This window comes from Barbatula barbatula (genome assembly GCF_947034865.1).
Source record: "Barbatula barbatula genome assembly, chromosome: 24".
In the NCBI taxonomy this organism is placed as follows: domain Eukaryota; kingdom Metazoa; phylum Chordata; class Actinopteri; order Cypriniformes; family Nemacheilidae; genus Barbatula; species Barbatula barbatula.
This window is the reverse complement of record NC_136787.1, coordinates 12,018,907-12,041,315: the sequence shown is the minus strand read 5'-3', so window position 1 is coordinate 12,041,315 and position 22,409 is coordinate 12,018,907. Positions and strand designations below refer to the sequence as shown.

General features: G+C 37.6%; 2 protein-coding genes across 2 annotated transcripts; both read right to left on the bottom strand.

Annotated features, from left to right (window-relative positions):
* Positions 1–4,598: 4,598 nt before the first annotated feature.
* fhl1b (four and a half LIM domains 1b) lies at positions 4,599–15,078 on the bottom strand. The gene is made up of 6 exons (XM_079449177.1): positions 15,020–15,078; positions 9,838–10,012; positions 6,726–6,900; positions 6,386–6,555; positions 5,815–6,001; positions 4,599–5,691 (listed from the first exon to the last, which is right to left on the bottom strand). The coding sequence occupies exons 2-6, from the start codon at positions 9,991–9,993 to the stop codon at positions 5,537–5,539; spliced, it is 843 nt and encodes a 280-aa protein (XP_079305303.1). The 5' UTR covers positions 9,994–10,012; positions 15,020–15,078; the 3' UTR covers positions 4,599–5,536.
* Positions 15,079–16,688: 1,610 nt separating this feature from the next.
* On the bottom strand, positions 16,689–22,141 carry slc9a6b (solute carrier family 9 member 6b). The gene is given in 17 exon segments (XM_079449454.1): positions 16,689–17,606; positions 17,984–18,089; positions 18,357–18,439; positions 18,582–18,612; positions 18,710–18,863; positions 18,970–19,081; positions 19,190–19,303; positions 19,457–19,545; positions 19,652–19,757; positions 19,859–20,000; positions 20,088–20,193; positions 20,414–20,526; positions 20,607–20,677; positions 20,679–20,684; positions 20,843–20,920; positions 21,060–21,259; positions 21,816–22,141. Coding segments are annotated over 17 exon segments (2,076 nt in total). The 5' UTR covers positions 22,087–22,141; the 3' UTR covers positions 16,689–17,312.
* Positions 22,142–22,409: the final 268 nt, after the last annotated feature.

The following is a 22,409-nucleotide window of genomic DNA, read 5'->3' as shown; positions in this document are numbered from 1 at the left end:
CATACACACTGTATAGTGTCCCTAGCTTATCATGACACTAGCAATGCAATTGAATGTTCATCAAATGTATATGACTTTTGATAAATACACATGTATTTATTTCAACACTCTTAAAAAAGGTGCTTCAAAAGGTTCTCTGATGGAACCATTTGGTTCCATAAAGAACATTTAACCGAACAACCTTTCTGTTTCAAAAAAGGTTCCTTGTGGCAGGAAAAGGGTTCTTCAGAAAAGGAGGAAAGATATGGCTCTTTTAAGAACCTTTGACTGAATGGTTCTTTGTGGAACCAAATATGGTTCTTCCATGGCATCGCTCTGTAGAACCTTTTACGCACCTATATTTTTAAGAGTGCATACCAGCTTTTCTAGACATTTCTCTTTTGACATTTAATGCCAAATGATCCCAAATCATCAATCATCTAACAATCAAAATGTATTTTTTAACTGTAGTGTATTTTTGCCTGCTATCCACATTTTTTCTAGTTGATTTACCAAGTGGGTATATGAAGATGAAGTCGGGGTTTGTGAAAAGATTGCAGTATTTATTACTGTAACCCGTCTCCAAGAAGCCCGACACTTCATCCTGCACTTTTCCAACATCTGCTTTAGGAATCACATTTAGATCAGCCTTACAAACAAACCTATAAAGATACATGAAGATGACATTAGCAGTCTTCTGTCTATTCAATTTGCAGGTGCTTATTGCAAAATGTATAAGCTATATGAATGCGTGTGGTTGGTAAGTGTATACCCCAACCCATGCATGAAATGTATTCAGGCAATTAGAAAAAAATGCACAATTCAGATTTAGAAAAGAAATGAAGAAGAGATCCTCACTGGCTGATTCCGGGAGGGGTGGACCACAGATGTTTTGTGCCCTGCTGAATGAAAAACAAGGATCATGTTAGTGTTCTGAATGAATGTTTTTTGTAAAACTTGCATTGAAATCACATGTCTGATGTACCTCTGTAGTTCTACGGGAGCGCTTGTGAGAGCTGTCGGTACAGAGAACATGAGAAAAAAACTTGATTCTTGCCAGAAAAAAATCGATGTGCATTTAGAAACAAATAGATTTTGGGTAACACTTTACAATATGGTTGTATTTGTTAACATTAGTTAATGCATTAGCTAACATAAACTTACAATGAACAATCCTTCTACAACATTTATTAATCTTCATGGAAATATCAGGGTTTACTAATACATTTTAAAATCAAACTTTGTAGTTACATTAACAAGGATTAATAAATGCGGAAAATGGGTTCATGTATTGCATTTCTTAATGCATTTACAAATACAACCTTGTTATAAAGTGTTACCAAATTTTGATCTAGAACCACAAAACAAGTTCCATCTTACCTTAACGGAGACACAAAAACTTTATGCAGATATATGTGAGATGGCAAAACAGCTCTCAGCTTGGAGAAGAGAAAACATTTATTTGTAATTTGTCTTGGTAACAGCAATAAAAATGTACATATCACACACTGTATCTCACCCACTGATGTGCAATATCCCGAGCATCATAGTGGTTTGTTTTGTTTCCATCTTTGCGAAGAATGATAATTGCAACTTCAACCTCATAAAAACCCCAAACTGGAACATGAGGAAATTGTAATATATAAGAAAGTGAATAAAGAAAAGAGAAAACATACTGTACCTATATATTCTCCAATTAAATGATTTAATTGACCAATTTGCACTGTACTTTAATTTATATTTGTTATAATATAACACACAGTATTGTGTGTTTTTTAGTGTTTAGTGTTTTTAGTGTTTTATTGTACAATAAAATTACAAAATATGCCTATAGTATACATTTCGATAAACCACTCTGTTTTAGTTTTGCTCAACTAAACAGGACCACCATAATTTAAAGTGAAATATGTTTGTTCTGATTTAATATTCGGTTAAAACTATATAGAGGCAATTATAAAGGCAACTATACAAGCAATTTCATGTCATTTTAATCACTTTTGACAATTCAAAACTGTATCAAAGAATTTCTGTTATATTCTGCTTTCAAAGGAAAGTTCACCCAAAATCTTGTCATTTCAAACTTACATGAATTTCTGACCGAACAACGGTGGTACCCTTTGACTTGCATTGGTTTTGCATCCATAGAACAGAATGAATGGGTACCACCGATGTTCAGTTACCAACATTCTTCAAAGTATCTGCTTTTGTGTTTTGTGGAAGAAAATGTATCTCTTGAAAAGAAAGGTTTGAAATGACAAGAGGTTGAGTAAATGATGACAGAATTTCCTTTTTGGGTCCCATTAATGCATGTTATCTTGTTGAAAATGCAACAGACTATTCAATAGCGTACTGTACTATTCATGTGTGTAAATGTGTATCTCTTACCACACTGTAACGCAAGGTCTTGCACAGGCACACAGTCCCGGCCTTTGTTCCAAATTCTTGCCTCCCAGTGCAGTATATCCCCATCAGTACAGGCCAAATCCAATATTTGCTGATGTGTGTGTACCCTTCCCCACAACCTAAACAGACTTAAACTACCTTTCAGTTCAGTGCTTGTCTCAAAGACCATCGCATCCTCGACAAAATAGTGAGCCATGGCTAAAGTCAGAGTGCCATTGGGGGCCAGCCTACAGCAGTTTGGGTTCATAGGATGTTTAGATGTAAGTCTCAAAGACACAACTGTTCCATTAACATAGAGGTCTGGCGCCAATTTGAACCCGGACCAGGTAAGGCAGATTGAATGCCAGTTTCCCAAGGTTATTACAGGTGGTGTGGACCAGACCCTTCGAAACAACAAGATGTTGAGTTCTGACCCACGGCCTCTTAGGGCCATCTCTATCTCTGTCTTATCAGGGTTCAGGTACATAAATGCGGTCCAGTTTGAGTTGTTGATCTTCCTTTTTATATTGAGACACAGGCTGAACTGCTCCAGAGGAGGGATGGAGGACTCAGGTCTCAACAGCCAATAATTGCAATCTTTCTGGATGAAATCAACCTCCTTGCCCCACAAACTGTCAGCTTTCACAGAACCTGAGGCATAAAAAGTGTCTGACAAGTAACAAATTCAACTCAATGACGCAAAAACAAGGCTAAATCTATATATATATGCAATAATGAACAAATGGATAGTTGACATAAAGTGTACCATGCGTCCTATGGTGTGTCAGCAAAAGAATTTGAAAACAAATTGTTAATAATATATGTTTTATATTTAATAGTATATTTTTATATAATAATTATTTTATATTATTAATATATTTGAATAGAACATTGCATAAGAAAGATTTTATCTTTATATTCATTTTTGTTGCTACAGAATGTCTCACAATATAGGACAGACGGTTTATTTATCAACCAAGAAAAAGTTTCTTATGCGCAATTTGTATTTTGGTATAAGCAGAGTGAATTAAAAATGATGTTGGCTCAAGAATACCTCCATCCTTCGATGTTATTATGCTTAGAAAGAAGAAGATGGCTAAAGCTTGAAGCGGTTTATTGAGTTCTTCCATTCTTTACCTGAAAAAAGTATTATATTGTGTGAAAAGGGTCACAGAGTTGAGCGATGAAATATTGCATACAGTTTAAAAAAACGAAGCAGTACATTTATTTTGTCCTAGTTTCTCAGGCCATTCTGATTTACAACGTGTTAAACAGAAGTATTCAACTCTAATGCAAACAGAGGGCTTTGGCATGAAAGCTTGATTATAATCCTTAAATGAACTTATTGAAGCTATATTTTGCTATATTTAAATTGTAATAATACCATATATTCTATATGTTTCATCATACTTGTGTCTATACTCTCTGCACAATTATTTACTGTAAAGCAATCACAGAAGAATTAAAATTGATCAAACAATAGTTACTCACCACATTCAGTGTCAGTATCTGGAGCGTCACAATTCCATGAAGGTCATTGCGTTTCAAGACAAGAACATATATGTATAAAGTCGATATGAGAGGTTTGACCATGACAGGGGTCTAGTGCTCATCTTAAAACCTCCCCTTTTCGCCACAATAAGTTATTCATTAAGCTCATCGTTCGTTAGGTTATAGGTTCTCAATGACAAGAGAGTGTATTGACAAATCACCTCTGATGAATTTGAGAGATGGGAAGTGTCCATGGAGTTGAAATGCATAGTCATGTGACTTTAATACTGATTTATGCAATAGCAGTTTAAAGCACATCTTTTCTAAGCTTAATATCTTTCATTGGCAGTATTTAATGAACTTATAGAAAACAAAGCTTTTTTTAAGTTTTGAGTTATATTTACTTTATTTTATTCATTTTGCTAGGGTAACATAACATCTTTTTATTATTTTAACTTTTTTCAATGGTAACAGGTGTCCTTTTTGTTGTGAGATTTTGACTTTAAATCGCTTGAAAAATAGCACCTTTACAAACAGTATAAGTTAAACACAGTACAGCTGAAATAAATCTAGACTAAACTTAAAAATACATGCATCTATTCTTTCTGAAGCATTTTAAAATAGCTATTATTCTTTGCTTATATAATGTGTCCATTATCTGGTTGGGAAAGATGAAAACGTTACTCGTGTTATTTCCAACACAAGATGTCGCTGTTGTATAAGAAAAGACGCCATGCGAATCAAATGAGTTTATAAAAGAGCGAACTTTATTTGATTTTGTTTATAATTACAGAGAGGATAAAAAAATAACACATATTTATGTAAATCACTGTACAATGGAAATGCTTAGTACTTTTTATGAAGCGTAAAAAGCCTACTGTTCAAGTTTTCGGTTACAATTCTTTATTTAACACCCCAATTCAGACTAAGAATAGAGGATTGTATAAATGTTCTCTTGGTATATTTTATGAACCAGCTTCTTGAGGAGATGAGTTGACAGTATTCTAGATCCTTATTGGTTGTGTTAATTATTCAGTTTATGTTCAGTACAAAAACATATGTATACGTATACGGATATGTATATTCTTATATTTGAATGAATTATATTTAAGTGTACAAAAATATTTCGAAAATTGTAAGCATATTTTCTAATTAAGATCACAAGAAACATTTCCATCAAGTGACCCTAAATCCTTAGGGCGGTATACAACAAACACAAAGTAATGATGTAAAAGTAAAAAAGTATTACATATGAAGAAGCAATATCTAAACAATAGTAAAACACTGAGTACTAAACAATGTGCAGCCATGTTTATAAGTCATTAAAGAATTAAAGGTTATCAAATTAATTTGACAAGAAAATGTCAAAAAATCATCTTTGCTGATGTACATATGAATAATTTTCTTCATAGTGAACATAGTTATCTTTCATCCTACATCTGACATGCTTTCCTGAGACAAATGGACCTTTGGAAAGAGACAGGATATGTTTTCCCATTAAAGCCTCTTTGCAAACTTAACATTCTTAACAGGGAAAAACTCCCTCCATAAAGAAGCCAGAACCAACATAACAGACACCTTCATTAACACTCCAATACATTTTTTGTGGGATTTTTGTACAAATTTGAATGAATGCTGATATTTTTTCTGAAGTAATCTTATTTCCCTGTGTCTCCCTGGAGAGCTACAGTTTCTTGGAACAGTTAGAACAGTACATTTCTCCATTGTGAGATACAAAGGGCTTTTTCGCCAGGTTGAGACAGCATTTCTTACAGTTAAAACAGTAATCGTGCCAAGTGCCACCCTCGTAGTTCACCACATTGGTAGCCTGTCCAAATCCTGTTGAATGAGAAGTAGATTTATTTGTCACTTAAGTTCAAAATGTGCAGCACTTTAAAAGAATAATGGTTGGCAAGACCTAAAAATGAAGACATTTGTCTGTGTGTGAGTGTACATTCAAACCTGTAATAGGATCTTGGCAGCCATTACACCTTTTGGCCACAGTGCTTTTGTAACAGTCAACGCAGTAGACTTTCTCCTCGTGGGAAGTGAATCGGGTGCCAGACAAAGGTTTTCGGCAGGAGAAGCACACTAAGCACTCCGAGTGCCATGGCTGGTCTTTGTAATTCACACCTCCTGTGGTAATGGGCTGAAGAAAGAATAGCAGAACTCTTGGAAACCATAATCCACAAGTCAATTCGTGACAAGGCCATTATTTATTAAGATATACGTAGCACTAAAAACAAAGGATCAAAACTTTACTTTTTATTTAGGGGTAGTTTTCCCCTCCCCTCTGGACAGCGTGTGTAACACAGCAACTAAAGCACAGAGGTCTAAAATATCTGTTCAGATTGTAGCTCTGAAACAATTACCCATGACCTTGGCTGACATGAGGGTGAGTAAATTATAATAATTTCATTTTTCATTCATTTTCATGTTAGGGAGATTACATGTTTTGCATTTATAGAATTGAATACAACCTCTAACGTTAAAATAAACAACAAACCATCTGTTTTAGTGGGCAGTCTCTCACCTTCTTGCAGCATGCACACTGCTTAGCAAACTTCTTCTCATGGCAGGGGTTGCAGTAGACGTTGTTGTTTTTCGTATGGAAGGTTTTGGAGCTAATCGGCTTCTGACACTGATAGCACGTGAAACACTCATCGTGCCATGAGTTTCCATTGTATTCCACACTCTCAGTGCCTTTATCAAACACATGAGTCACACAGTCTATTAGACATCAACATTTTACACGTACAAATGAAGTATCAGGTATTATCAGGCATACTTTACAAATTGAAAGTTATCAGCACGTAAACTGGCTTCAATCGTTGCCCAAAATTCCTCACAACTTAAAGACTCTCATCCTGTACCTGCCAGTATGGGCTTGTAGCAGCCGTGGCAGCGAGGGGCATCCTCGCGTGAGCTACACGTCCCACACAGGATCCTGTCATTCTTGCTGCCGAAAGACTCCTTGGCCAGGTTCTTATAGCACTTGGCACATCTGAAACAATCCGAGTGCCAGTAACGTCCCTTATGGTGAACCTCCTGAGATGACAAATATTGCAGAAGCAAATATGATTTCTAAGTATAAAATGAATACTATCAATTCAGTTTAATTCACATTTATTTGTAAAGCCCTTCTTTTCTTTTTTGTTTCCATAGCAGTTTTGCATGATATTTCAATGTTTTTAATGTTTCCAGACAGTTTTTGATATTACAACACAAAACCAGAATAGCCTTTTATAATAGATAATATCATGAATTATGGTTGTAAGCATTTAATATAAGTGAAACTATTGTGTATGTTAAAGCAATCATACTGTGATATCAATACCTTACTATAGAGTTTAGATAGATTTTGACCCAATTGCAAGCCTTTATATCACATACTCTAGTAGCATTTCCTTTTTAATATCACATAAATGATACGTATGTAAATATAATATAGGATTGTGGAACGGCCAATCTGCTGTGAATAAAGCTGATTTCATTACAGCTTTTGTTAAACATTCTGGTCTTTCCATCGTAGCACTCACAGAAACATGGATCAAACCAGAGGACTCTGCCACTCCCGCTGCCCTCTCCCATAACTACACTTTCTCCCACAGCCCTCGCATCACAGGAAGGGGTGGAGGCACCAGTCTACTCATCCCCAAAGACTGGAAATTCAATCAGCTAACACCCATGTGTGACAACAGCTCCTTCCAACTTCATGCTGTTACTATCACCCACCCTGTTAAAAGTCATTTTGTAGTTATATATCGTCCCCCAGGTCAGCTTGGACATTTCTTGGAGGAGCTGGATGTGCTTCTTTCATCCTTCCCTGAGGATGGAACCCCCCTGGTGGTACTAGGTGACTTCAACATCCACATTGGAAAACCACAGGCTGCTGACTTCGTCAACCTGACCGCATCATTTCTCCTCGAGCAGGTTTCCACATCAGCAACCCACAAGTCTGGAAACCATCTAGATCTGATCTTCACAAGGTACTGCTCCACTCATCACTCTCAGGTCACCCCGCTGCACACGTCAGATCACTTCTTCGTCACCCTCGACCTCACTGGTCCGGATATCGCAGATGTCTTACCGATGGTCACCTTCCGGCGCAACCTGCGGTCTCTCCCTCCATCCTGTTTTTCCTCTGCTGTCTTCTCTGCACTCCCCTCCTCTGATGAGCTCTCTCTTTAGAATACAGACAATGCCACAGACACTCTGTGTTCCACGCTTTCATCCTGCTTGGACAACCTATGCCCTCTTGCATCTGGACCAGCCCGTGCATCCCCGTCAGCTCCCTGGTTATCGGATGTACTGCCCGCTACTCTTTTCCATTTACATGACATCCCTCGGCTCGGTCATTCAGAAGCATGGCTTCTCCTATCACTGTGCTCATCCTACTGGATCTGTCTGCGGCCTTTGACACTGTCAATCATCACATCCTCCTGGCTTCTCTCAGTGCTATGGGTGTCTCTGGAATGGCGTTGCAATGGTTTGAGTCCTACCTCTCGGGTAGGTCATTCAGAGTATCCTGGAAAGATGAGGTCTCCGCGTCCAACAGCTCAACACGGGGGTGCCACAGGGCTCAGTGCTTGGACCGCTACTCTTCGGCTCGGCTGAATGACATCCCTCGGCTCGGTCATTCAGAAGCATGGCTTCTCCTATCACTGCTATGCCGACGACACACAACTCTACTTGTCATTTCAACCGGACGATCCGACGGTTGCTGCTCGCATCGCGGCATGCCTGAGTGACATCTCGCTTTGGATGAAGGATCATCACCTGCAGCTAAACCTTGCAAAAACGGAACTGCTTGTGATCCCAGCCAACCCAAAGATTCACCACAACCTTGCCATTCAACTAGGCTCATCAAAGATTACACCGTCCAGCACAGCCAGAAACTTGGGAGTGGTAATCGATGATCAGCTTAACTTCACAAGTCATGTTGCCAGCACCACCCGGTCCTGTAGATTCATCCTCTACAACATTAGGAAAATTAGAACCTTTCCTATCGGAGCACTCTACGCAAGTCCTAGTCCAGGCTCTTGTTCTGTCCAAACTGGATTATTGCAATGCGCTTCTGGCTGGACTTCCTGCTTGCACAATCAAACCTCTCCAGATGATCCAGAATGCGGCGGCAAGAGTGGTCTTCAATAAACCGAAGAGAGCGCATGTAACTCCGCTCTTCATCAGGTTACACTGGCTCCCTGTTGCCGCCCGCATAAAGTTCAAAGCTATGCTCCTGGCCTACAAGACCAACACTGGTTCTGCACCATCGTATCTCCACTCGCTAATACAGATCTATGTTCCTGCCAGATCACTGCGGTCTGCAAAGGAAAAACGACTAATGGTACCATCCCAAAAAGGAAAAAAGTCACTCTCCCGAACCTTCTCCGGATCTGTTCCAGATTGGTGGAATGATCTACCAGCTGCTACAAGATCAGCAGACTCGGTTGCCATCTTTAAAAAACGCCTAAAAACGCATCTCTTCTGTCAACACGTCGCTGATTGATTTTTTCCTAATTCTCTTCCCTTTCTTTCTTTAAAAAATAAAAAAATAAAAAAAACACTTACTAACCTCACTATTCTTAGCTTTGAATACTGTGCTAAGCTTTAATGGACTAGTTTGATGCACTTATGTATTTTGTTGCCTATGTTGTTATAATTGCTTCCAATGTTTCCTCATCTGTAAGTCGCTTTGGATAAAAGTGTCTGCTAAATGACTAAATGTAAATGTAAATAATTTAAAGAGATTAGCTTGGAGAAATAAAGAGTATCAACTATTCAGTTTTTTTTACTCTCGTTAAGTGAGTATTGACATTTTAAAACAATAAAACAAATCTGCAATCCCATTTCTTTCTTGTATATCTCGCAAAAGGGCACAAGAACAGCAAATCTAGAAAACAATCAGTATTTGCAGGTGTAATGTGTTAATTTTAACGCTTAACCACTCGTGGAAAAACATTTCACAAAATCACATGGCGTTACCTTGGAGTCGGTGCTGATGTGCCGTCGACATTCAGCGCAGGTGTTGGCACAGAACTTGTCGAAGCATCGCACGCACACTTGCTTCTCGTCCTTCTCCACAAACTTTTTTCCACTGAGGTCTTCACGACAGTAAAAGCACTTGGAACAGTCTGCCATGGTGCGTGACCGTGAGAAGCTGTAAAAAATACATGCAACCGTTACCTCACCCTCAGCTATAAAGAGATCATAAAAATGACATCATAACGTTACATTTACAGTACATACATATTTACATTTGTTCATTAAACACACCCTCATCTGAAGCAGTACAAAGTCAACTTTACAAAGTAATAAAACATTGTAAATAAAACTGTTAAACAATGGAACAAATTACCTGTTATATATGTATAGATTTTGTTCAGCAAAATTAACTCAGAATGCTCACACCCAAACATCCCTGTTGAAAAAAACAGCATATGCTGGCTAGGTACATTTTGATGCATGGTAGCTGGTTTGTGCTGGTTTAAGCTGGTGCTGGTTTAAGCTGGTCCAAAAACCAGCACATGTCCAGCTGAAACCAGCACATGACCAGCTGAAACCAGCACATGACCAGCTTAAACCACAGAAACCAGCTACCACGCTTTAAAACCTACCAAACCAGCATATGTTGTTTTTTTCAACAAGTAGCACTCATCATGTTCATTGTTTCCCCAGGAAACTGTGGTGTGAGGTCATTTATTGATAAGAAAATGTTTGTTCCGCTTTCCCTAAGAAAAGATCAGGAGGCCGAAATGTCAGATTGCTAGTTGTTTTGTAACCGTAGGCAACATGAGGTACACAGCACATGAGCTTCTTGTGTTCTTGTCTTATCAGGATCAAATAGAGGGCACACTCCATCTGCAAACCAAGTTAAGACGGACCGACAAGATCATTCATTCATCGAGATGATAAATCTAATCAGCAATAACTCGGTTAGGTTTAACGAAACAGCAAATCTAATACAAACATTCGTGCCTAAATTAAATGATGTGGCAAGCAAGTCCAGGAAATATTTAAATAGATTTGTTATAGGATATTCGATTATATACTTACTTACCAGATCACATCATTAAGAATGTATGGTTTAAATTAAGAAACGTATTTTTAACTGGCTCAAACAAATCGTCAATTTATTATACAGATAAGATATTAAATAAATCACTTTATTAGAATAATGTTGGATAAACCTGAAGAGAAACTTTTTCAATACAAATCTATTTGTACCGAGGTTTCACAAAAAATAAAGAGAACTGTAGTGAGAACACCTCTGTGTAAAGACAAACCTTTGCGTGACGTGAATGCGTGTGGTTGTTTTTCATGGGGGTATACATTTGATCGGGTCGGCTGGCTGTATACATACAGAAGTATGTCTGGTATGTATGTGGTGAGATCTGGAATGTTAACAGTTCTTTGACAATGTTTAAAGAGGGAACTTCTCACTTCAAGATCATTTTTTCCAAAGAATAATTATGTAGAGAGCAGATCTGCCTTCGAGCTGTGTTTTGATGTCTAACTCAAGACTCCAGTTTCATATTTTGATGGCCTACAAAGCCTTAGAAAATTAATACATTTTCTTTTCTCGTGTTTCCTTTGTAAAGCTAAACTAGCATTTTCTATTGTGAGAGCTGGTATGTCCAAAAGTATTCAATTTGAAACTTTTGTAGAGAACAAGATTTTCTTTAAGTTGCTGCTAAATAAAGAGAGAGAGTTTCTCTCAAGTTGGCTGGTAAAGTCCATAAATAAGATCTGCTCAGATTTTAAACTCCACTGCCAAAACCGAGACTCCATTCCCATCTTTTTTTTTGGAATCTTTCTTCCCTCTATCAACCAAATGGTTATTTTAACAGCATATAAAACCAAACCTTGTATGTTTTAGACCAGTGGTTCTCAAACTGGGGGCCGCAGGCCCCAAGATGGATCTGGGCGGCTGCAGATTTTGCAGAAAGAAATTGATCATACATTTTGTGCAAACAAACATCAGTAAATAAGCCCACCCACCAAAATAGTTGATGTTCCAGCATTGTATAACTGAATATGTTTTTGGTTTAAATTAAATTTCTAAGCTCAATAATTTAAGTATTTATTAGGGGGGCCGCAAAGTGATGCACCCTACACAAAGGGGACCTTACGGCGAAAAAGTTTTTTGAACCACTGTTTTAGACAATTAAAAGTGCTCTTTTTATTATTTAAAACAAGGGCAGGCGATAAGATGAAACCATTGGCAAAAACTGTGTTGCTTTTCCCGTCATTTTGGAGACGCTGTAAACCATTCAGTTCCGTGTTTCCTGGTCAGTTAACTTTAATGGCAGACCGGGGAGACATTTAGCGATCACATCTGAGCTCATTTCTAACAGCATGTTAACTCCAACAGCTTCCATTTTTCCAATCCAACATAACTGCTTCTTACAATTTTGATTTTGTTATAAGCCATCAAGGGAGAACAGGAAACGATGGGGAGAAATGAGATCAGGATATAACAACAGGAACTTTACTTTTACACAATGATTTAGCATTAAGAATCTCCGTTCTGAAGTTCAGCGAGAGGTGTGAAGAGGTCATTGTTACAGACGCTGATGTAATGGTAAGCAGACCATGTCCCCCTGTTTGAGTCAAATATTTAATACTATCTCCAGGGAGATGGCAGACTGTTGAGACTGAGGCATCTGATTTCAGGATGACCTCATGCACCAGCATCTGGAACACAGTTGGCCAAGCATAGCAGCCAAAGCAAACTGGAGGGAAGAAATGGAACGGTCACACTGTTCTTGGAACCGCTGGCTGATGTGATATGAGGGAACTTGAGAGCTGTGGAGCATAATCATACCATTTGCGTGCACTCGACGTGTTTTTCTCTTTTCTATTTCTTATAGACTCATAAAAGGGTGTGGCTGCCGCTTATATTGTTGGAGACCAAATTAGAAGTTGGCTATGACATCACCTCCTGGTTAGCTCAAAACATGGCATTCACGATGATTACTGCATTCTCCAAAAAACCACACGCACACGAGACCGCTTCTCTGGCAGACGCACTCCCTACGCTGTAACTCAAACAGAGAGGCATCTGTTGGAGGTGGTGCGTTTTTTGCACGGACAAGGGCACAAATGGTCCTGATTAGCACCCAATTTAGTTAATCTGAAATGGGTTTTGTAATGGAATCGGCTCTGTTTTACAGCTGGGAAAATTGAGGGGGTCTTGGCAGAGCGACGGGTTGGCATGATATACTTGCAGAAGAATGTGGTGAAGGCTTGGAAACAGGAAGCCCATGAAACAGCGGTAAGAGGAACAGGCGAGACGGCAGCCAGCGGTGTAACCCTAGTGCTCTTGATCTATGCTCCTAAATACACTTTAACTAAGCGGAAACGCAAACAAGACTACTGTCCCTCTTTAGGCTGATGGGGTTAATAAGAGGCAAATTTTTTAGGCCACCATACAATAATTCAGAAAAATTCATAATTTATGATTGGCTTACTTTAAGGGCCCTGGCATTAAAAAAATAGGGATTGTTGTAATTCAGCGGTCAGGCATTTTGTATAATGATCATTAAAGTGTATAATTGACATTGGCAACCATGTGAAAGTTTAATGTCTCTCCTCTGTGAGTCCTGATCACCCTGCCAGAGTTTATTTAGTGGTAGGCTATTATAAATTATCCCTTAATAACCAAACTAAAGACATGCTCCAACTTTCTACAATAAATATATAGTGGGCAGTATATTGATTGTGGGATAAACCAACACTATCAGTTCGGCTGGTAAAAATCTGCTATTACATACAGGTACATACTTATCTAATCCTATTGGAAGAAAACAGTGAGCTTAAAAAACAGAGAGTACAAATCCATCGAGTCCTTACATAAATGTTTCCACATATGCTCTTTAAAAGGCCCCAACAAGCAAGCAAGGGGAGGAAATAAACCATTTTTCATTTCAAAATAATGGAACAACAAATGCTTTACAGGTCCCCATAGCAATGACTTGGAATATAGTGGATACATCCAGACAGAAAATAGGGTCTGCATGAACTAGATGTGAGAACGGTGAGATCTTTTGAGTCAAATATTTTCAGGATACAGGATATCTTCTGCTGTTCCAAAAAAAGTAAGGTTGAGCTAAAGCCATGATTCATAATCAGTCGTGGGTCACATGGCACATGTTCATGTGCTCTTATAATACATTACTTGTCTTTAGTTATTAAGTAGCGCACACAGTGTTTGGTTCCTATTTTCGTTTTAGCAATGAATGTTCTGTATTATTATGTGAATAGTGTATAATTTGTAATTTAAACATATCTTTTGGTATTTTATATGCACTGGATTTGAGGTGTGTAACGCCAGATTGCCTCCAGCCAACTAAAATTGCTTAAATGAAAAAATGGGTACGAAAGCTAAATAAAGCATGCCAGAGATGGTACGATAATGGTTTCCTGTGTGTTCTTTCTTTCCTCTGAATGTGCAACAGTTAAAGATAGAGTTAAGGACATCAAAGATTCAGATTTTTTCTCAGTCTCGTGGGATGAATTTCACTGTGTGCATAATTCAGACATGAACTGTCCAGCAGTGTCTCACCTCATAAGTCCACGTGTTAAACTTTTCTGGAGTTAAAACTCTTTAACAAGAACCAGATTTCAGATTTCCAGTCTTAAGCATGCAGAACATTTCTAAGCCAACGCCCCGTCCTAAACTTAAACGTTAATGTAGCCTACTTTATGTAGTATTTGATACTCACTGTTACAGAACATTACCTGTACAAGTAGGCTATATTGATTATTTTTTATGTAGCCTACACCTACTATTAAATGCATGCTCAATTTACACAAACATTATTTTTTATTCATATAAGGGATAGCGAAAATCTTATGGCAAATTAATGCATGTTGATATGCAACACTTAAAGATTCAAAGTATGTCAAATACTCTGCCTATACACTTTTTTTAAATATTGATTATTTCACAAATCACAACCATTGCGCATGTTCTACCCTTTGTTGTGTTTAATTTAAAATGCAGTAAATTTGGGTAAGCAGGTAAGCTAGGGTTGCGCAAATGCGCAAACTTTGATAAATGAGTCTTATTAAAAACGTAAAGCTGGGTACCGTTTTGATAAATAAACGAACCCTGAAGAATTAACAGAGACTCGACTGCTACAGTTAAAAAACGCAAACTTACCTCTCTATGGGATAGACAGCTCTGATGTGTGTCGTCCACAGAAGTATCTTCTCTGCGCTTGGCTTGTTCTTGCGGTGGTGGGCAGTCTCACTACACTAATCGACGCGAACTCTACTATCGCGAAGTCTCGGCTCATAAATATACATTCGGCCATGGCAACGTCGTTCTGTAATTCCAATGGCAAAGACTAAATCATAAATATTAATTTATAGATAATTAATAGATAACCCTGAAGTTTATACGTCCCAGTGAAGGAGGTTCTGCCTATATTCAGAACCTTCGCGCTATAGTAGGATTCTCAAATAATTTGTCGAAATTACGAATATCGAGCTAAATCACAGAGATGGTAAATTCTGACGTATTTACTTTATTTCTTAATTGTTATTAGAAAAACAGACACATTGTAGTCCAATAACTGGATAATTGGTGAAGTACAGAGGAAAACTTATTACGATGAGTAACGGTACGATAAAGCCATCTAGTGGTTAAACACATTTAAGACACACAACTGAGATTTTACGAGATTGTTAAATGAATTTGGACAAAATATACCACACTTTCAAAATGAAAATGTTGTCATCATTTACTCACCCTCTTGTCATTTCAAACATGACTTTCTTCTGCAGAACACAAAAGAAGATAATAGGTTGGTAACAGAACAGCACAGACCCCCATTGACTTCTATTGTAACCAATGCAAGTGAATGGGAGAACATTCCTCAAAATATCTTCTTCTTTGTTCCGCATTTAATCTTACACATGTAATTAAATCTTATAGATGTTTTTTTAACATTTAGATTTGGTTATCAAGTGTACACTGTAATACAAAACTTACAGATTTACCAAGTAACTAAATATGAATGTTTTTACAGTATTTTTTTAAACAGGGTAAAAAACGTAAAATTACAGAAAAGACTGCAAATTTACAAGAAAAACAGGGGGAAAGTGTCATTTTACAGGGAAAACAGGTTATTTTACAGTTTATTATCTATAGCTGCCAGAAAATTTCAACAAAATCTATTTTTTATAGTTTGTTTTTGAAATACAAAAATCTACAAAATCACAGAACAAGACAACACATTTACAAGAAAAATGGGGATAACTATTTGATATATATCCTTGTATCTTATAATCAGCTGCTTAGTCGTGCCGCACTCAAAACCCACCTCCATCCCCATATCCACCATATCTGCCTGTATCTGTCGGTTCATTCTAATTTATTCCTGTTACGCATCATAAACTATTCTGGATCAAAGTGGGATGTCATGTATTCCTGCGCCCCCCCCCCCCTGCAAGACTGCATGCAGAGAGTTTGCCCAGAACAGTATATTTCCGCCAAACTTAAATATTGCTATTGTTTACGACAGTGGTCCTGACAGAAATAAATGTTGATGGTAATTTGTGATTCATGCTTGTAATTCAGGTGAACTTGTCCTTCATCAGGGTCCTTAAAGCACATGGTCTTAACATTAGCATCGTGAGTAACTGATGTTCAACCTAAAGCAAAAACATAAATTAACCATGATCACAAAGACACCTGGCTGTAAAAGTTTAATACAATTAATATACAATAAAATATTAATATGAATTATTAATTATATACATTTAATATCAAATAAAATAAAATGTTACATTGTAAAAAACAGACCGGAAGTTAACTTCGTACCGGAAATGGTGCAATGATTTTAATTAAAGAAATGTTTGACAAAATGAGTGCCCTGGTTTAAGAAGTACATCAAATCTTATTTAATAGAGACGCAATGCTGTGGTACATCAAGAAATCTTTAACACTTTAAATGAGTCACTTTCTCTTATGAAATCTCGTTTCATAACTAAATATTAGTGAGGTAATGATTAGTCAGATTAGTCACAGTACAAACACCAGGAAACAGGCCATAGGCACTTATTCATAGGTCTACCCACACGGATCTACATGTAATGTATTACTTTGACATTGTCAAACCAAGTAACATATTCACAATGAATGTATTCAGATAAGATTCTGAGAAAGTCACTACAAAATTTCTTTTGAATCTTTTGTGGAACATTTTTCTCAACCTGGCAATTTATTTATTTACTTATTATAATTTTTTTATAGTATAATTTTTTTAATCAAGAAAACAAAATGATTAGTTACCACAATCAAAGGACAACAGTGTCTACCACACAAATAAACAAATATACATATAAGGCTCAAAATAATAAATAAACCAATAAAAGCATAAATAGCATTTGTTAAATAAAGTGCCAAATTAAAGGCAAGAAGTTAGCAGCTCAGACTGGAGAATGTGGACTCAGACTCTGTTGCGCAGGGGGTCAGCCAGAGGCGGGGATGGCGGCGGAGGAGGGAAAGATGTCAGAGGGTCTTGCGGGTCTTCTGTGGGAAGGACCAGACGGGTGCCCCCGAATGCAAGCTCCCTGTCGAGGGGATCATCGGAGGTTCCTGCTAGTGAATACAGGCCGGCCTGATTCGAGGAGGTGGTGGGTACACCGTGGGCATCAGTGCTGACTGTCATGTCCCCATACATCGAACCTCCTCCATCATTTAGGATCAGTTCTGTGTCCTCATCATGCAGTCGACCTACATTCTGCTCCAAAAATGCATACACAGTAGGAAAAAGATTCTGAATAAACTATCTGATAAGAATATAATGGCAGTACCGAACCACACTGTAGGTTACCCTCAGAAATGTCATGTGGTAATACATTTTTGTTTTTTAAAGTCAGTATTTTGAGTAAAATAAGGCTGTAGTTTACCTGTTATACTATTTTTGGTATCAATATGTTTGGTATTAACATAAAATATTGTACACATTGCAAATCGTGCTGAATAAGCCTTCCAGGTTGACTTTAAACCGACGTCACAGATGGATAGCAATGAATGAGTTATTAGTAAATAGCACACTTCTTTAAGTAAAACTATAGCTCACCCATAAAAGTAACAGTGTTTATGTTTGTGGATTACCTCATAGGCCTGTGAGCTTGTCAGACAGCGTGCGATTGGACCACAGCAGGCTGGCAGAGTGGAGATCAGTGGGGGTTCACTGTGAGTGAGAATGGGCTTTAAATAACTGCACCAGTTTGTTAAGGAACAAACAATGAAGTAAGTAGGTTTTGGTAAGCTATAAAACAACTAGCCGATCCCTGTTTAGTACTTTTCATCTTTTTAATCTGATTGTGACATCCTCTGCTGTTAAATGTAAAGTTAAAAAAATTGACATCCCAAAATACTCAGGAGAAAATTGTTATGGTCAAATTGATATATTACGTAAAGTTAAACAAAATAATAATTAATGTTTTGTTTACAAGAAAATTAAAAACGGCAAAACAAAGGATACTTGTGGTCAAATGTGTACCACAGTCTGAATGGCCATGCGTTCTCATGCTTGGTGCTTCTTTGTACCCCATCCGGTGCTGTAGTCTATATGAGCAAAGTAATTATGAAGGGGAGAGCGAGAGAGTGAGTTCATGTCTGTAAAACCACCCTTACGGATAATATTTGGACAATAAATATTTACAAGTTAAACAACATTTTTGGTAATGTTAGCTTGTGGAGCACATACTGCATTGTCTTGATCTGTGTCCACTCCCACCCTGATTATAAAGAATAAATCAACAGTATAAGTACATTCAATCTTTTAGAAAAGACGTATCTGTAAGTGAAACCAATGGATCAAAATCGAATGCTCACGGAATATGCATAAGTGACAGCATAGGAGTTGTTCCGCCTCCACAAATCCACACAGTGAAGAAAACTATGAGTAGTGTGGTGGAGAACATCATCTGCCTGGCATATGTCGCTGTGTCCCTAATAGATAGGGCAAAGGTCATTGCCCCTCGAAGGCCTGAGAGGGACGTCATAAAGAAGTTGGCACATTGCATGAAAAAAAAGGTAAATCTGCTATGTAGAAAGGTTGTATATTGGACGTTTTAAATGTGTCTGGTAGTTACCCGAAAACATCATGACGTGTTGGAAATTGGCTGCGATTTTGTTCTTGCGGCCAAGATTTACCAGAAAAGAAATGGGGTAGATATTGGCTGCCCTGCCAAGAAATATGGCCAGCTAGAAATGAAGCCCAAGGTCAAGGAGAATTATTAAACGTTTACCTATACACAGTTCCTTTGTACAGACACAAACTCACACCCATGCAGTCAAACTTCAAAAGGATACAAATGCACCTATAATGAAGCAGGGATTAAACACATGGTGCTGGAAGGAAAAAAGTGTCAAGCCCATGTATGAGAAGATGAAGTTTTCAGCCAGGAAATTTAACACCTCAAAGAGCTGTTTGGGGAAACAAAGAATTCAATCAGTATACAAATCTTCAACAAAAACAAAACAAACAGAGCATTGTTTAGACATGACGCATTACATATAGTAAATGTAAACAGCCGTTTTCTCAGTAGCGAATGAGGGCGAATTGGTAACGTGTGTTACCTGTTTGGTTCGGCTTTTTGAATCGTCTGAAAGGTTGTTGTATGTATAGTGAGCCTGAGTAATGCCACAGAACAGCACTGCCACCACCCCTACAAACAAAAGACAAACAGAAACAGTGCCGAGGCTAGAAATGACATGAAAAAGAAAAAATCTGACCAACATTATTAATGTTTTCGTTACGTTATCAGCGGTTACCTGTGAAACCACAGGCCTCAGCCAATAAGAAAGTACTCCAGGACATGAGGAAGAAAAGAGCGGTTTCCAGCAAGGGAAAATCTCTCAGCTTGGTGAACTTGGTGACCTGAGCAACAGCACAGATTTACAGATCATCTCCCAGTTAAGAATATTGCTATGGCTTAACCAAGCAGTAAGTTTACGTAAAACGTATGTGTATATAGATACCAGAGCTGTCATGACTCCAGTCGCAGCCCCCATCGCAAAAGACCCACTAAAAACACCCAGAAAGACCCCTAGTGATTTGAGGAGGGCACTGCCGTCAAACGTATGCTGATTGTCTCCCTCGGGCTGGTATGCCCCTATTGAACTTTAAAGAGGAGAGAAAGGATAGAATAGGGTTTATTTTGACTGAACAAGCTTACAACGCAAAGAAAACAAGTGTAAATGCACTTACGAGGACAAGATTATAGCTATTGCATCATTGAGAACACTCTCTCCAAACATCAGTGCATAGAGATCCACATCAACCTTCAGCTCATTGAAAATGGCCAGAACGGTTACTAAAAGTTATCAAAAATGCTTGACATGAATTTACAAATAAATCATACTAGTGTTACCTTCACTTCAGTTTTTTATAACAAGACAGGCCCCGAAACGGATTAACTTCAGCTACTATAACAAATGGTATTATTGTATGATCACTAAAATATTACACAAACAGTTTGTAGTAAACCGATATAAATAAAACATAATTTAAAAAATAAATAAGTAAATAAATACTTGGGTCTGTAGCAGATACAATAGCACCAAAGAAAAGACAGTCAGTGAAGAAGAAATCTCCTCCAAGCTGGCCAATGACTTTCATAAACACCACACAGCCGTACATCACCAACCTGCATAGAGGACATAACAGTGAATAAGAAGCAGTGCTTTTAATGTCAAATGCTTCTGTCTGATAAAAATACTCACTTACCCTGTAACAAAACATGATACCACTGTGCCCACAAAGGCATAGGAGAGGATAGACCCCAGATTTCTGAAAAAAATGTCTCTGACAGTTACAACAAAAAACAGTGTTACTAAAATGTAATTGTAAACAGTTATATGAGTGATCGATAAGAGACATTGTTCATATTATTTATAAATATATATTTTACATTTACATTGTTACTTTAAATAAAATATGCATGGTTGTAATCATTTTCTTACTCGTTTGAGACTGTAACCTGCATGAAAGATGATTGGTGGAAGTAAAATGTTGAAGAAAACCTCAGGATCAAAAGTGACCTAAACCAGATTTACAAATACAATAACAAAATGGGTTCAGAAGACGCATTTAGAAAGTAAATCTTCGTTCAACAGCAAGATAAGAATGAGTAGAATGATTGTTCGTATTTGACAGAATATCATGATCTGTCCGCTATACCTTCCTGAGCATCTCTGCATTGGGCACGTCGTGACCCTTGCTGTCTCTGAACTCTCCTTTCAGACTGTACTCATAGAAACGGCCGCTTACGTTCACCAGTAGTGTGGTGGGGCTGCTGTTTACCGCACATGTCAAGGTAACATTATTGACATCTTGTGGCGAATGGACTCCAAAGCGCAGAATCACACCCATAAGCAATCCTAGAGAAGATGGGTAATATTATTAAGCAGCGTTATTTTTTTAAAACATTATGTAATAGTAGAATAATATATTCGGTACAAATATAAATCCTATTGTAGATGGTTAAATGGAAATTGTATTGGTTTTAATGAAAACTAATGGTCTCTGCTGATAATTTGTTGGTGGGATGTTACCTGGTAGATGGTAACCAATAAAACACAATTACATTGTATAAGAATAAAACCCCTATGCATATGATTTTGTAATGGTTATACTGCAATGGTAAACAATGCACAGCTGATGGTTAATAATGTTTTTGCAATGGAAATTACAATGCACATTACTTACAACAAACCATACACTCACAACTATTTATCAAATGCAATAAATAGTATAAAAAGTATTGCTTGTAGACTATTAAAAAGTAATTGCGTAGAAGTTGAATGCAATGCGAGCATATTTATTTTGACACTATGATTTCACAGTAACGTTATGTGAAATGTCTTCACAAATAAACACAACACATTTATATAAAATTGACATTAAATGCACTACATATGATTACACGATTCTCACCATAGATCATGGCCAACCCCGTCTCATGAAGAAACCTGAAGCGACGGTGTTTAAATAACCAAATGGTGAGGATAGTGAGCGTCAGTAACATGATGAATATGAGCAGATCAGCGCTGTCCTGTCTGTGGCTCTCCTCCGCTTTCCTCTCTGTTACCACATTTACCATTTCTGTGTTTTCACCTCGACAAACGTCACTAACACACATCAAGCAGAGTAAACAGGGAATTATAAGAGCCATTGTGAGTGAGGTGAGTCTTCTTTGAGATCCCATAGTTAGGCAATGTTGTGGTTCAGTTCTGTGATGATGATGTGAAACACTGCGGTCTATTTTTACTCCCACATAGCGGCGTGAAGACAGCAACAATAACACAGATAACACCGGAACAACCCCCGGAAAAGGGTTGTTACAAATTAAAGGACCCTCAAACTACATGATAAGAGAACGTGCTTCGCAACAGCACTTTAAACTAAGAATAGATTTATTAGTGTTATAATATACTTCTATACATATACAAGATTAATAATCTCAAATTAATTTTTTTTTCAAATGTATCTACAATAATGTAATTCGATTTTTAAGCAGTTATTTTTGTT

What these genes read in the sequence shown, in the direction of transcription:
- fhl1b (XM_079449177.1), bottom strand. Translation starts at nt 9,993, where the DNA reads ATGGCAGACTGTTCCAAGTGCTTTTACTGTCGTGAAGACCTCAGTGGA. An exon ending in ACATCAGCACCGACTCCAAG is followed by an intron (nt 6,901 to 9,837) that starts GTAACGCCATGT and finishes TTGTCATCTCAG; the next exon opens with GAGGTTCACCATAAGGGACG. An exon ending in AGTGTGCATGCTGCAAGAAG is followed by an intron (nt 6,002 to 6,385) that starts GTGAGAGACTGC and finishes TTCTTTCTTCAG; the next exon opens with CCCATTACCACAGGAGGTGT.